At 47.8% G+C, this 16,899-nt stretch overlaps 1 protein-coding gene across 1 annotated transcript; it reads left to right on the top strand.

Annotated features, from left to right (window-relative positions):
- Positions 1–321: 321 nt before the first annotated feature.
- Positions 322–3,720, top strand: cUnh8orf74 (chromosome Un C8orf74 homolog; the record flags this gene model as incomplete). The annotated part of the gene is made up of 5 exons (XM_084446419.1): positions 322–375; positions 1,165–1,354; positions 2,251–2,477; positions 2,848–3,003; positions 3,478–3,720. The coding sequence occupies exons 1-5, from the start codon at positions 328–330 to the stop codon at positions 3,718–3,720; spliced, it is 864 nt and encodes a 287-aa protein (XP_084302545.1). The 5' UTR covers positions 322–327.
- Between the last annotated feature and the right edge of the window lie 13,179 nt (positions 3,721–16,899).

Genomic DNA, 16,899 nt, shown 5'->3' with positions numbered 1-16,899 from the left:
TTACTATAATAATAATTATTATTATTATTAGGCAATATAATTCGTTAGCCTGTATAATAATTTGAGCTTTATTAGGCTACCAGAGAGAGAGACAAGAGAACCTACAGTAGGCTACCCTATATTTTATAGGCTAGCCTAACCTACTTATCTGTTCCACACACTTTTTATGATAGGAGAAAAGTAGCATGTAGGAGTGCTGTGTCCGTGTGTGGCCTAAATCCAGACACCCCGGTGTCACCGGTCAGCTGCGTCACCAGACGTGCTGTACCTTCACCGGCACCTCTACCGTGGTTGCCCCTAGTAACGGATGCAACCCGGAAAACGGCAATGGCGGCCCTGACCGAATCTGTCATGAGGAACATAGCGAGACTCCAGGTAGCACTAGATACTGAAACTCTTGAGTGACAAACAATTTAAAAACTATTCAGCAAGAAGATAAAAACCATTGGGGTTAGGCTACGGGGGCGAAGGCTAAACTAGGCTAATGGCTCAACACAACAGCCGATAACGGTAACTGCACCGAGAGGATCAGACTGTTTTAAAATCGACTAAATGCGCAATGTAAACTTGAACTTCGACATTGTGGATGACGACGTGTGTGTTCATGTGACTGATCTACTGTAGGCTCGGCTGTAACAGGTTACGTAGGCGGTTGCGACACGCATCCGACCGCCGCCGCTCCCAACATCCAAACTATTCCGAGTTTCGTCTAAAAACAGTTTAGAAAAGCCACGTAGGCTATCATTAGCTGGCTAAACAGCAGTCTTGCCTTCTGAGGTCAAACATCCGCGCAGCTCTGCCCTGAAACACCGCAGATCATTCGCCTGGATCGCCTAAAGTGAAAAGCGCACAGCGGCGCATCTCCCCCGGATAACAAAAAATATCACGACGCCAGTTTGTAGGCATAAGTTGTGGGCTATCGCGCATTCAGCCTAACATAACAGGTCAAAGTTGTTTCTGCTTGGCTATATGAATGTCAAGGAAAACAGTCTCACAAAAGAACTGTAGAAAAAGGTAAAGAAAAGATGTGCGTGTTCCGAGTCTTATGGGCACCCCTGGAATTCCAATCTGGCCATCCCTTGACAACAATTATGCTTGATATGATATGAAGGAAACAAGTTGAAATGTGTTATGTTGATAATTTCCACCATGTGTTTGCATTAGAGAGAGGAGGGTGTCCGGCAGCTGAGTGGTCATTTCTCCTGGGCGGAGCTCGCAGGGGACGCCACGCAGACGCTCGCCCATCAGCAGTTTGTGTTCGACACCGCTGTGTTTGCCGCCACGCGAGGCCTGCCCTGGCCCGGGGTGATCGCCACGGCCACCATGGCCAAAGGCCTCTTTCCTGAGCTCAAAGGTGACGCACAGAATACAGTACAGACTGGTGGCGACCATTTTGTCTTTCATTGCTGTATTGTTTTCATGTGTGTATAGGCTATTCACTGTCCTTGTGGCAGTGGTGTTTGCGTGATTACAAGCTATAAACCAAATGACTCCCTGGGGATATGAAAGACTTACTATTAATATCCTGTAGCACCAGGATGCAGGGTAACCAGGGCCGCTGCAAGACATGTTGGGCCCTATGAAAGGATATCATATTCGCCCCCCTAAACCTAGAACTTAAAGTATAAGGACACTGAATTTCATGTTTAGCCCTATTCCTGATTTCCCTGGCATGTATCTGACTAGTACAGGTTAAAATATTCCTGTTTTGTGCAGTACAGAGTTCTGTGTCAATAACGTCGGCGCGCGCACCCTAGCTTGTTGCTAGCTATGGGTACACTCGAAAAACTCTAAAAAGTATGATATACTGTATGATATACTGTATGCATTTCAAGTTCAGGAATTGGTTTATGCTTACCAAGCTCTGAAGTCGTCCTGTAAACACCATAGGTCCTTTCGCCTCTGCATTTCGAAACAACAGTAACTTGTAAACAGTACTAATTTCACCGAACATACAACAGCCATCCCTTCACGCTGTAAACCTCTGCGAAATTCGGATTCGGATGAATTTCCCGGAGGTTTACAGCGTAGAGGGATGGCTGTTGTATGTTCGGTGAAATTAGTACTAACTGTGGTGTATGAGGGCCTCTGGTAGTGCAAGGCCCTTGGAATGGTCCTAACGCCCCCCCCCCCCCCCGCCCTTACTATGCCCTGAGGGTAACAGACACGGAGGCAATCTAACATCCTAAATGACTTCCTGACCAATGTGATCTCTTTTGAGAGGCCAGTCATTCTTCTTCACCTGTGCAGGTCTGGACCCACCCAGATTACAGTCCCTGCTCAGGGATAGGCTGTCTGAATGTTTGCCCCGCCCCACTCCCGCCCACCAGCATGCGGCGCTGTTCCACTTCCTCTCCGAAACCTGCATCTCTAAGCAACGGCTGTTTCAGGAAATTGTGGGAGGAGCCTCTAACCTGTCAGTCATCGAGGCGCACCTGGAGGTTCAGGTGCCCCCAGAGCCCCTCCCCCTTGCACAGGTAGACTGATACTGTCTGTGACCTCTAACACCACACTCTGATTAAACAATGAATGATGATTTTGGGATTAGGGTTAGAAAAAGTGAATGATGATTTTGATTCGTTTGATGTTAACGCTAGCTGCTTCCTACCTACCTACCCACCTACCCACGTACCTACCTACCTACCTACCTACCTACCTACCTACCCACCCACCCACCTACGTACCTACCTACCTACCCACCCACCTACCCATCTACCTACCCACGCACCCACCTACCCACCTACCTACCTACCCACCCACCTACCTACCCACCCACCCACCTACCTCCGTACCTACCCACCTACCTACCTACCTACCTCCGTACCTACCCACCTACCTCCCTCCCAGGGCAGCGATGTGTGTTGGTGGGAGCGCCAGCTCGCTCATGCCCAGATCACTGCCGTCGAGCGACAGAAGGAGGTGGAGCTCCGTCATCTCCGAGAGTGGTCAGAGGTCACTCTGGAGGAGCTGGACATTTCACAGGAAGGGAGAGTGGACAATGAGGTGAACGCACACTCGCGCAGACGCGCAAACACACACACACAATTAACCCATATAGCTGGACACTTCCCTGGCAGTCAGTAAGGCTTCTATCAGTAAGTCAGTGTAGGGTGGCGTGTCGGCCGTCATGTTGACCTGTAGGCCGTCCTGTGGGTGACCTGTAGGCCGTCATGTTGACCTGTAGGCCGTCATGTTGACCTGTAGGCCATCATGTTGACCTGTAGGCCGTCCTGTGGGTGACCTGTAGGCTGTCATGTTGACCTGTAGGTCGTCATGTTGACCTGTAGGCCGTCCTGTGGGTGACCTGTAGGCTGTCCTGTGGGTGACCTGTAGGTCGTCATGTTGACCTGTAGGCCGTCATGTTGACCTGTAGGCCGTCATGTTGACCTGTAGGCCGTCATGTTAACCTGTAGACCGTCCTGTGGGTGACCTGTAGGCCGTCATGTTGACCTGTAGGCCGTCCTGTGGTCCCACCAGGCGGTGCTGGAGACGGTGCGGGCGGCTGTGAGGACCAGGGGAGAGCAGCTGCTGGAGAGACTCCTGAGAGAGAACAGCCTGGTGTTTGACCTCCTGGAGCTCAAACTGCAACACCTCACCTTGGCCACCGGGGGGCTCCCACAGGCAGGCCTGACCAACGCGGGCCCCGCCACCCCCACTGAGCTGGCCCACACCAGGAGTGGAGCTGGCCTCACACACACAGCCAGGGGGAGGAGGAGGTGAGGGGCCAGGGGGAGGAGGTGAGGGGCCGGGGGGAGGAGGAGGAGGAGGTGAGGGGTCAGGAGGAGGAGGTGAGGCCTGGCAAGGGGGAGGAGGAGGAGGTGAGGGGCCAGGAGGAGGAGGAGGTGAGGGGCCAGGAGGAGGAGGAGGTGAGGGCTGGCCAGGGGGAGGAGGAGGAGAAGGTGAGGCCTGGCCAGGGGGGGAGGAGGAGGAGGTGAGGCCTGGCCAGGGGGAGGAGGAGGTGGTGAGGGGTCAGGAGGAGGAATAGGTGAGGGGCCAGGGGGAGGAGGAGGTGAGGGGCCAGGGGGAGGAGGAGGTGAGGGGCCAGGGGGAGGAGGAGGTGAGGGGCCAGGGGGAGGAGGAGGAGGCGGTGAGGCCAGGAGGAGGTGGTGAGGGGCCAGGGGGAGGAGGAGGAGGTGAGGCCAGGAGGAGGAGGAGGAGGTGAGGGCTGGAGGAGGAGAAGGTGAGGGAGGAGGTGAGGGGCCAGGGGGAGGAGGAGGAGAAGGTGAGGGCTGGAGAATGTCTGGACCTGTGCTGGAGAAGGAGACCTGGCCCACAGAGAAGATGACATGATGGCTGCAAGATGTTACTTTTTCCCCATGGCATTATTAAAACACATTCAAAACAGTCTATGTATATTTCTATCACTTCTTATATAATATATATGTGTATATATATATGTATATATATGTGTATATATATGTATACATATATATATGTGTATATATATATATGTGTATATATATATATATATACATACATACACTGATCTCACTGTGAGTTGATAGAAAACATGAACAGGTGTAGATAATAATGAAGGAGAAAGCATGTGCTTGAAAGAAATATTTAATTAAAAATATATATATTTTGGTTCGACAGAAAATAACAACATATAAGTTACCCTGTACCACCAGTATTTAGACAAATATGTTCTCAAATTGTCACATTTTAAAAACCATTCATTATCAGAGTGCAGAAACTCCATTGAGTATTTTCTGTACAGTACTGTCCCTACAAGACGAGCAGCGTTCCTATAAAACTATTCAACATCTGGAAACTCATACATTCAAAAACACAAATGACTCGTTTCTCAGTCGAGAGCAATTAGCTATGTAACAACTTTCAATATAACAGGAGAATAAATAAACACAAAATTCTAACAAAACAAAAGTCAAAAAAAAAAAGCACCCAAAGTGCAAAAGAGCAATTCCCTCACAAAGCTTGACTCCCTGTTTGGTACATAGTAGCACAATCACAAATCCAGTGCTCCTGACCTCTGACCTGCCCTGATCCTAACAGATCATAGATCCAGTGCTCCTGACCTGCCCTGATCCTAACAGCCCCCCTCCTTTGCATAACTGGACTTGGACAGCTACATCAGGGCTGCGTTCAAATTCAGCCAACAGAGGCCAGCGTTCTTGGAGAACGTGTTTTCTTTGACCAGTTTGAACGGAGAGCCCTTATGTGATCACTGATCATTTTCTGGATGATATATTTTGGATGCAGTCCCACTAGTACAACCTAATCTAACGTTAGATGTGAGGGCCTCCAGGATTCATTCATACAATCACATTTCCCTCAGTCCACCATCCATTTGTGTTCACTGCAAACAACCTTCTCGGACCATTTGCTTATGTTTGCACAGCGAACACAAAGCTAACTGATTTTTAGAAGGGGTAGTGTGCTTGGACATTAACCTGAAACATACAGTAGACCATAATTTCACTGATCGTTCCAGAATTGAGCTAGCTGCAGTTTTCATGCAGGCTCTCACTGGACTACAATGGAAGTCAATGGGGCACCTGTGAATGGAGAAGGGGGAGGCTGCAGCCATGGAGCACCAGTCTGGTGCTGCACCACTCTCGTGCCGGAAGCTATCCATAGCTATCTGGCGATGGTGATGACAAGCTGTGTTGTTGCCTACTGGTTCTGTTTGACAGGTTTGTAAAGTCACCAAGCATGTTAAAATGAAGTAGAAACCATACATTTATATATTTAACTTGTATACTACGAAGTTCTGGGTCATTTAGCCCAGTGCAGGGCTGGACTGGGTGAATATTTCCTACCGGGAAATGTAGCCCCAGTCAGGCCACTAGCCGAGCCGACGCGGTGAGATGGAACACCTTCAGTTTCGTTTTGTTGACGGGGGGGGGGGGGGGGGGGGGTGCTGCTGCGCGATTTGTTGACGGGGGGGGGGGGGGGGGTGCTGCTGCGCGATTTGTTGACGGGGGGACAGGCCATTCACTGCGGGCCAGGCCAGTTGGCTCTCTAACGGCCCACGCAAATGACACCTGAAACTAACAGAGGGAGGGGTGGGCCTACATATGATTGGGCCAGCCCAGTGTCAGTATAGAAAATGGACCAATGGGCCGCTGTCCCTGCTCTATGGGCCGTTCGTTAGCTCTTTTTTTTTTTAGATCGGCCCACAAGTAGGTCCGGCCCACCGGGCATTTGCCCGGTACGCCACATGGCCAGTCCAGCCCTGGCCCAGTGTAATAATTATTTTAGCAAACTTGAATAGATCGCTAACCAGTTAGCTTCATAGCTAGTCGCATGCTACAGTGCATGCTAATGTATTCCAGTTGAGGGAAATTTTTGCTCATGCCATTATTAAGTATTTATTTTTGCTTCATTTCGGCTCCCGGGCTCATTTGGTTTATTTTGTGGCTCAATTAACAATGTACGAATGTGTATAAGGGTTAAAATTAAACAAACGTTTCTGTTGAAAAGAGTGTAGCTGTGGTCACCATATCAACAGGCAGCCAGTTAGTTATGGTGACTTCTATGTAGCCTTCCAACTTTTGATGCCTAGTTATGTTATCTAATTAAAATGAGCTCTCCTGATTGAATGATTGGTGTCATAATTGCTGACAGCCAAATGGGCCTAACTCAACTAGCATCCCCCGATGTTTGATTACCTGAACATATATTATATATACTTATATTTTACTTTTCACTAATTAATGTATTTCTCCACTATATCTTCAGGATAACGAAACAAGCCTTTGTTCAGATATTTAAATTATAATACGTCAAAGTGTGTGGTTATTGAAAAATAATGCATGTTGCGGAGGCCAATTGGCTTGGCATGAACTCGGCTTTGTCTCATGGAGTAAACTGGTCTTTCCTAACAAAGTCTTCTCTCCATGACAGGCCACAATCAGAGCAATTGCAGCAGTAAAAAATGTCACCAGTAAGAGGGCAGAAGAAATCTTCTTGACCGCAGATGTCCACATAAGGCATGATAACATTACAACATAATCATCAGAAATTAGTATTTATTATCCAGCCATTTTCTCTTTTAAATGTCAGTAAGTATGTGTTGTCCTGTTCACATTACTATTAGACCTAACTATGCATTGTGGTACCATGTAGAATTTTTTTTTTTTTACTAGTGAGCGAGAGGCATTTGATCGAATGATCAGCCGTAAACACAGAAACTGAATCTGGAGATGTGAGTAATTTATTTTTAATTGCAAGACACTGTCATTGTAGTGTAGGACAAAACCAATCTGATCTTCATCCAGGTTATTTTAATTCTCTTCTTCATTATACAACCTCTGATATCTCTGCAGGCATGTCGTGGAAGTGGAAACCAGGGCCTGACGCTGGAAAATTCAGTTTTCCCTCTACACTACATCTCTGGGCTCTGTCATTCGCTCGCATGGCTTCTATCACTGCTATGCCGATGACACCCAACTGGTCCTGTCATTTCCCCCTTCTGATACACAAGTGGAGACATGCATAGCTCAAGCTCAATCTGGACAAGACTGAGCTGCTGTTCCTCCCGGGGAAGGGCTGCCCGCACCGGGACCTGGCCATCACCATTGAAGACACAGTGGTGACCCCGACTCGGGACTGCAAGAAATCTGGGTGTGACAAAGGATGACCAACTGTTGTTTTCCGCACATGCCACATCCGTCACACGCTCCTGCAGATTCCTGCTCTACAACATCAGGAGGATTCGCCCTTTCCTCACTGATGAAACAGCACAGGTACTCATCCAGGCCCTGGTCATCTCCCGCCTGGACTACTGCAACTCCCTCCTCGCTGGGGCGCCGGCGTCAGCCATTAAACCTCTAGAACTTGTCCAGAAAGCTGCTGCTCGCCTGGTGTTCAACCACCCCAAGTTCTCCCACACAACTTCCGTTCTCCGTTCCCTAAACTGGTTCCCTGTAGCGGCTCGCACCCAGTTTAAAACTCTGGCGCTAACCTACAGGGCAACGAATGGAACAGCCCCCTCCTACCTCCAGGCCATGGTCAAACCCTACACCCCCTCCCGACCGCTACGCTCTGCTACCTCGGGGCAACTGGTTGCCCCGTCACTCCGAGGCCCCTGCGGTCGATCGACACGGTCACGGCCCCGCAGTGGTGGAATGAACTGCCCACTGATGTCAGGACAGCAGAGTCGCTGCCCATCTTTCGTTGCAGGCTAAAAACTCATCTCTTCAAGAAGTACTACAACAATCTTCCCTCCTAAGCACGTATTGTATTTTATTGTATTGCACTGTACTTTAGTTTGCTATTCTTGCACTTTGCCTTCAGCACTAGATTATGCTCTTAGTCACTTGTTTTAGAAAGAAGATGCACTTGTGAGTTCTGGCAAGTAGTAGTACAGTACATTTGCTTTTCCTATGTTAAATGCAATTATTGTTAGTCACTTTCGATAAAAGCGTCTGCTAAATGACTCTAATGTAAAATAAAACATGTTACCCTTACCCTATTCTCTTTCCATTTCTGCAACAGAGTTTGACTGATTGTTAGAACAGCGACTTGGTTGAATCTCTGAGTTCCTTATCAAAACAATAAGACGAACAAAAACTTCAATCAATTGTATTTACTTGCACTGGTAATAAGTGAAAAGTAATGTTTACATTATGATCATGAGGGGTCAACAGCTTTACAATGATGTAGCAGAGCATCACTGCACTGAGGATTGGTACTGTGGGCTATGTGAAACATTACTTTGGTGTGAAAGCTAAATCGTGTGAACACCCATATAAGAAGCGGATTGCAATGATGATGACCCTATGGAATCTGCACAGGTATGTTGTATGCCAGGTTACTGTACATGGGAAAGTGACATGTCGGAGGTGACAGGTTGACCACCCCTTATGCCATGTGTCCAGGCAGACCTCATCTGGTTCATCCCCAGACCTGGATGTGTCCTGGTCCTCGCCAAAGAACAATTCCTTACTAATAATGGTTATGTTCTGTTTCACAAATTATATCATTCTAAATGTTTGAAATTGTGAAAATTGTTTTTTTACACAGATGCAATCAAAAGGTCTAGCCTATAGCATACCCAAGTTGGTCTACCAGTAGGCCCTAAGACCATATTACTAGCATAGACCAACACATACACAAGCTGGTCTCCCAGCACCATAACATTACCAGCTTCCTGAACATCAGTTCCCACCATAGACTATTCATGCTGGCCTTCTCTGTATATGCCTACTACACGTGCACAAGAAAAGATTTGGGGTGGCTGCTTTCTCATTTCATGGAATGATCATAATCAAAACAATAACACCGCATATTGTTATCTATGGACAAGTAGTCAACATAGTGACCATACATTAGCCTACATTGAAAAGCTCTGTCAGTGTGTACTGTACATTGAATCTGATGTAGGCCTACAGTCTATGTAGTACCACATGGAATGTGGTAGGCTATGTCTTTAACATTTCTTATTAGTTAAGCAGTGTAATGGTTGAGACAAGAAACATAGGCTAACTATTGCTGTCATGACATAAAGATGCCAGACATCCATAATTTGACAGAAAGTAGGTGTAATAGGAACCCTGAACCTTGTGTTGGCTACTGGTATGTGCAATAGAAAGATCATCAGAAACACTGTGCTGGTGTGTAGGCTACAGTAACAGAACATCAAATCTAATATGGCCTACATTGTAACAATTGGCTACCGTGCGATATTCTGAATCTGCACGCACTCTCCCATTAGTCGTTGGAGGTGCAAGCAAACATGCAAGTTAGATAGCTAACGTAACGTTAGCCAACGATCGGTAACAGTTTCAAAAAGTAGCTAGTTCAAAGTAAATGCTACCCTGTTCAAAAATAACGAACTAAATAAATTAATAAAATAAATAATAATAGCAGCAGCTTCCGGCACAAGAGTGGCTTCCGGCACAAGAGTGGTGCGGCACCAGACTGGTGCTCCACAGCTGCAGCCTCCCCCTATAGGGTGAATGCGCTGGAAAAACTGATGAATGTGCTTTTCTGAAACAAGAAGCACAGGGTGTAATCTTCCCAGTCTCAGTATGCTCTCCTGTGAAATGTGTCGCTATCCGAATATTTTGTGCTGAACAGATAGGTGGCAAGACATAAGTTGATACAAAGTACATACCTGCAAACTAGTCGCCTAGTGAAATGCGAAAACAACGGCAGTGAAAAACAATCAGTCTGGTAATGATGAGTTTGTAACCCCGATAGTGTATCCAGCCTGTTATTTTGACTATTTCGGTTCTTGAAGTGGTGTTTTTACAGCGAACCTTTAACATTAAAGACAACGGGCACTTCCGCATCCGCACCCCAGACTGACCGATATGGCTGCCAGGTGAATAAGGCGAATAAGTGATAATAATGGGCAACCTTAATCTAAAAATATGCAAGCAAAGACAGTGTCATCATATCGATACAATAATATGGGTAAGACCATTCTAAGAGGAGAAGTCGTTATTTGTGTGTGTTTTTTTATAAATTGGTATCGGCCGATCCTGAGGAAAATAATCGGTGATGGTATTGGCCCAAAAAAATCCGATCGGAGCATCCCTAAAAGATATCATGTCTCCCTGTCTCATTCTTTCCTGCATTTCAGGCAATGGAGGTTGGTTGTCTTTTTTTGAGAGGCAACAGGGAGAATAATGTGTAAAAAAAGTAATTGTTTGGTTGCTTAAGTAAATAACTAACTCTTTATGAGATATCTGTTCTCTCTTTTTAGGGAAAAAGAAACATTGAAATTATGATTAAAATGTTCCAACTGTGAATCTGGATATCTACATAATTGTATTTGGGGTTGTAATTGGGATGGATATACTATGCGCCTCGCAAGAGCCATGTAGAGCCATGTCTACTCGCACACAGAAATTCTAGTTTCAAAACGCTCCAAAAAGTGTTATTTGCATATTAAAATCACTAAAAATGTCTTCCGGGGGAGGATGCCCCCGGACCCCCCTACCATAACTTGGTTTCAGACCTGTCACCTTTTTCACTCTCGGGAGTTTGCAGGTCTGAATGTAGATAACATAATACATAATTAAACAAAATAAAAACAAACAATACAGGCACCGAATAAAATATCAGCAACAGTACCAGAATATATATAAAACATAGAATGATGGGATGTCGTGCTCAACTAATCAAAGGCCAGGGAGAAAAGTGCGTTTTGAGGAGTGATTTGGGTCTGGGCCGATCTAATATGGATGGGCAGGCTATTCCAGAGCCGAGGGCCAGCAGCTGCAAAGGCTCGGTCCCCTCTCGTTTTAAGCCTGGTTATAGGCACATCCAGCAGCGTTTGATCAGCTAACCTTAACGCTCTGGCTGGGGAATGGCGATGCAGGAGTTCGTCTAAGTAGGGAGGGGCCAGCCCTTTCAATGTTTTGAAAACAAATAAAAGAAGCTTGAAATGAACTCTAAAACTGACAGGAAGCCAGTGAAGCGAGGCCAGGATGGGGGTGATGTGGTCTCTCTTTTTGGTGTCAGTAAGGAGGCGAGTAGCGGCATTCTGAACAAGCTGTAGGCGCCTGAGTGTAGACTGGTCTAAGCCCACATATAGGGAGTTGCAATAATCAAGCCTGGAGGTAATGAATGTATTGATTACCCTCTCGAGGTCAGCTGGGGAAATGTAGGGCTTGGACTTGGCTAGCAGTCTTAGCTTGAAGAAGCAGGATTTGACTACGGAGCTGACCTGTTTGTCGAATCTGAAGGTGCTGTCAAGGATCACTCCGAGGTTCCTAACGGAGGAACTGATGTTGGAGCTGAAAAAAAAAAAAAAAAGAATATTTATTTAGTTTGCGCTCAGAATAAATCACTAAACATCCCTACGAACGTCCCTGAAGTGCGCATTCTCATTTTCCCTCACTGAACACATGGAATGTAGGCTGCCGCCTCTCCTTGATCTGATCTCTGAAGAATGAGTTTGGACATTTACGGTTTAAAATTAGGACACGCTAGTTGCTCTACTAGCCTCGTGAGACCATCCTTGATCTCGCAAGCTCACAGTCTGTTTCTCTTGCAAATCCGTCAAATTGTGCCAGATCAGAAAACGATCTCGCCAGTCGGCGTTGGCTTTGAGGAATTTGAGATATCAACTACGCTGGGCGGGTTTAGGTGTGACGACAGCGAGGAGTGTCTGAAGCTAGCGCGTGATAGACAGTGATGGACAGTGATGTGGCCGTGCATAGTAGGCTACTGCCTTCCCTTCGTCAGGCATCGTTCTAAGATCATTAAATAAATGTTGACAGTAGTCCTATTGCAGCCAGTCAATTTAAGAGAAGACCTGCAGCACCAAATCTAGCCACCAGGGAGCTCTCTCTCTCTCTCTCCCTCATATCTTCTCGCTCTCTCTCCTTTCGAACGTATGCCCATGGCGTATGTGTGTGCGAGAGCGAGAGTGTGTGTTTGCGTGTGTGTGAGAGAGTGTGTGCACGTGCATGAGAGAGAGAGAGAGAGAGAGAGAGAGAAAGAGAGGGAGAACTATATGGTGTGAACGCGCGTGCAGATGTGGATGCTGTGATTGTAGTCAGACCATAGGGGGCGGATGTGGTTCTGTGTGTGTGGACTGAGCGGAGGCGTAGCGTAGAGGGCTCAAGCTGCGGAAAGGGCAGGTGTAACCGGACAGAGGAGCCCGTGCGTGCCCAGTTTGCAACCCGATGCGTTTGGAAGGGACGGAACGAGGCGCGCGTGGAGCTTTTCTCGCTTCACCGGGAACGCATAGGCCGTGTGGTCAGGGGAGCGCACTGGCCGGTAAAGGCTATATAAGAGAACTAGAGATGCAGTATTGATCGGGTGTCCTCCGCGCGCGCACACACACACACACGCGCGCGCGCGCTGTAATGGGTTTTAATTGATCTAGTCAAAAAGGATTTACCAAGATTCGCTCAAAAGGTTAGGTCTGGTTTATTGAGAAAACATACGAGCGCAAGGACTTTCTGGACAACGCAACAAAAGTGGTTTATCCAGAGAAGTGAAGTCCCTTGGTCTTGCTCTGCCTTATATTCAAGCAAAACACAGGTACGGCGTTTCCAGGATGAGATTGGCTAATCCATTGTACGTCATATGAAATGGCAGGCGTGGCCGAGAATACAGACATGTGACATGAGAAAAGGCTGCAATTTCTTGGAGACAAAAGGACAAAGGATGGTTATTCTGGAGTAGACATTTCTAGGTGTGTGGACCTCCTGGAGGCCACCCTGTCTATGTGAACGGTTGAGGGAGGTGGTGAATTACAAAAGGAGAGAGAGAACAAAGGTTTAAGGTGTTTGGAATAGAAAAGGCTTGAGGCCAGATGTAAATTCTATAACAGCGCACACACACACACACACACACACACACACATGACTCTCACGACTGGAGATGCATTACGTCATAGCCCACCGTCGCCCCTAGATGACCGCGCGCGTAGGGAGGCACTGGCAGGGGGCGCAGGGCGGTAAGGCTGGAACGGATTCCGCTGCGACTCGCGGGCGTCCGGGGCCGGTCGGTGCGGCGGTGGTGGAGGAGGAGGAGCGGGAGGAGCCGCGGCCGCGGGGTCTAATGGCTCCTCGCGCCCCCGGAGAGACAGAGACACGGTCACCGCGACGAAATAAGGACAGGTGTTTGGGAAGTGATGCATCCACCACTTTCGGAGAAGAAGCACGATGTGCGTTTCGGAGAGAAGAGGAGGGAACATGGCCGTGCAGTCCGACGGAAGAGCGTCGGGCACCGCAGGGGGTCGTGTTCGGCCGCTCCTCACCGCCACGTGGAACATCTGGACGGCCCAGTCTGACCAGGAGGGAGAGGGAGAGAGACGGGGGCATTCAGTCAAGCTAATAGAGAGATGGTCATTCAGTCAATATTAGAGAGAGAGAGAGAGAGAGAGAGAGAGAGAGAGAGAGATGGTCATTCAGTCAAACTAATAGAGAGATGGTCATTCAGCCAATATTACAGAGAGAGAGAGAGAGAGAGATGGTCATTCGGTCAATGCTACAGAGATACAGAGAGAGAGAGAGAGAGAGAGAGAGGGGGATGGTTATTCAGTCAACGCTACAGAGAGAGAGAGAGAGAGAGATGGTCATTCAGTCAATGCTACAGAGATACAGAGAGAAAGATGGTCATTCAGTCAACGCTACAGAGAGAGAGAGAGAGAAAGGGATGGTCATTCAGTCAACGCTACAGAGATACAGAGAGAGAGGGATGGTCATTCATCAACGCTACAGAGTGTTGAATGTTTGGATGTGCACTGTTTAACTGTGTTCTTTAACTGTCAACTTTACACATTCCTCTTCAGACCCTCGTCCTTCCCTCAGAGGCTCCGCCTCTTGCCAGGCCGCAATTGTGAATAATAATGTGTTCCTAATGGCTTTGCATGGTTAAATAAAGGTTAAAGGTTAAATTAAAATAAAAACAGAGGGTAATTCAGTCAGAGAGACTAGTCACTGGTGATGAGAGAGTGTGTGTGTGTGGGCACGTGCGCGATGGCAGGTTGCAGGTGAAGTGCAGACAAACGCCAAAAAAATGTTGTTTTTTATCATCTTAACAAGCATACCTGTTCTAATGACCATGGTTAATGTAATAGGTGCTGACCTGTTGTAATGACCATGGTTAATGTAATAGGTGCTGACCTGTTGTAATGACCATGGTTAATGTAATAGGTGCTGACCTGTTGTAATGACCATGGTTAATGTAATAGGTGCTGACCTGTTGTAATGACCATGGTTAATGTAATAGGTGCTGATTAGGATGCATTGGCAACTTCTGTGGATTCTCTATGTGGACATAAATAAATTGTTCAAATGTGTGTGTACAATTGTGGTCAAAAGTTTACATACACTTGTAAAGAATATGTATGTCATGGCAATCTTGAGTTTCCAATCATTTCTGTTACGGCTGCGCCTCCACGGTCTCTTCCTCTCCCCGTCCCGCCTGCTGCGCACGTCCCTGATGAGCCGGCACCCAGCACCTCTGCTCGCGCACAACGTGCGCTTCGTCGCACAGGTGAAATCAGTTGAGCTGATGAGTGAACGAGCTTACGGTCGGGTCGCTGCACACCTGCCACCACTGATCACCCTCCTCTGCTGCCTACAAGAACCCCGGTTTTCCTTCCACTCGTCGCCAGATCTTCCCATAGAATCGCCTGGCAAGTAGACCGCAGAACGCAGCCCGTATATGATCAGTACTTTTCGCTGTCTCTTTTTGCACCAGCCTAATCCTTTTTCTCCGTGTTCCCCCCAGGATCCTATCAGGTGTGTGCGCCCGGCTTGCCTGCTCATCAGCCCTGCTCCAACCCAGACACCCCGCCTGTCCCCTCACCGCCATCTCCGGGTATACTACCTCCCCAGGCGCAACACCACGGAGCGCCGCTTTTTTCCAATAAAACGCCCAGCGAGGCATTAACTCCTTCATTGCCGTGTATTTGCTTCCTGACAAACCCACCGCCTTAAACATTTCTAGTGATTGGACAACATACACTTCTTGGTGCGAAAAACATTAATTAAGTTTGGTTCTTTTGTGGAATGTGGAAAATACACACATCCAAAATAGAAAATGACCGGTGCTCGAGCAGAAACAATCCAACTGAAGACAGAAGAGAGTAGGCACACTGGGTCCCAGAATACATTCATAAAAGAACCAAACTTCATGATTTGTGACAAAGTATGTACTCCAATCACTCTATCCCAGAAAAATAAGAGTTGTAGAAATGATTGGAAACTCAAGACTGCCATGACATAGGCTACATGTTATTTTCATGTTATTTTCAAGTGTATGTAAACTTTTGACCATGACTGTGTGTGTGGTGTGAGTCTGACCTGTGATGCCCTGGGAGGCTGGGGGTCAGGGTTAGACAGTGGGTCTGACCTGTGATGCCCTGGGAGGCTGGGGGTTAGGGTTAGACAGCGAGTCTGACCTGTGATGCCCTGGGAGGCTGGGGTCAGGGTTAGGATCAGGGTTAGACAGTGAGTCTGACCTGTGATGCCCTGGGAGGCTGGGGGTCAGGGTTAGGGTCAGGGTTAGACACTGAGTCTGACCTGTGATGCCCTGGGAAGCTGGGGGTCAGGGTTAGGGTCAGGGTTAGACAGTGAGTCTGACCTGTGATGCCCTGGGAGGCTGGGGGTCAGGGTTAGACAGTGAGTCTGACCTGTGATGCCCTGGGAGGCTGGGGGTCAGGGTTAGGGTCAGGGTTAGACAGTGAGTCTGACCTGTGATGCCCTGGGAAGCTGGGGGTCAGGGTTAGGGTCAGGGTTAGACAGTGAGTCTGACCTGTGATGCCCTGGGAGGCTGGGGGTCAGGGGTTAGACAGTGAGTCTGACCTGTAGCTTTAGTGACACAGTGCACTGACAGCCGAACAAAGCTAGTGCTAGAAAGCTGGCTAAATTAGCTAGTGTAGAAGTAGCTTGTCTTGAGTTCAAATGCGTGGGAGAGACACACTTGTCAAACTAAAATAGCTAATGAAAGTGGCTAGCAGGCTTGCTGAAGCTAGCTAACGTTCGTCTGTATGAACGAAAGAACCCCCCTTTCACTCAAACACATCAGTGTAGCAAGCTAAAGTTAGCAAGCGCTAGCCAACGATAGCAACTCACCTTAAATGGTAATATACCGAAATGCGAGATGCTTGTTCTAGCTGCTACCGCCCCCCCCCCCCCCCCCAAAAAAAAAAAAATCGGTTGTGTGGCTGTGTAGCAAGCTGGCACTACTTTTCGGAGGGTTGAAGCTTTGGCTGCAGCTCCTCTCGCAGCGTAATCTCGCTCCCAGGCGGGTGCAGCTTGAAAGATATCTCGTTGTATGACTGGCTGATGACCCGTATCGCTGCGTCCCATGGTGAGAGAGGGAATGTTGACTTCTTGTCAAGGGTAGCCTATTCTCTGATCTGGCTAGGCCACTGTCAGTTTGTCAACCTCTTTTCCAAGTCATTAGTTCTTTCTCCTATCTGTGTGGGGTATGCTACGTACTGTCACAGCCTGTGCG

This window comes from Borostomias antarcticus (assembly GCF_949987555.1).
Source record: "Borostomias antarcticus genome assembly, chromosome: 12".
NCBI classification, from domain to species: Eukaryota; Metazoa; Chordata; class Actinopteri; order Stomiiformes; family Stomiidae; genus Borostomias; species Borostomias antarcticus.
Note: the sequence above shows the minus strand (reverse complement) of the source record. Positions and strands in the feature narration are given on the sequence as shown.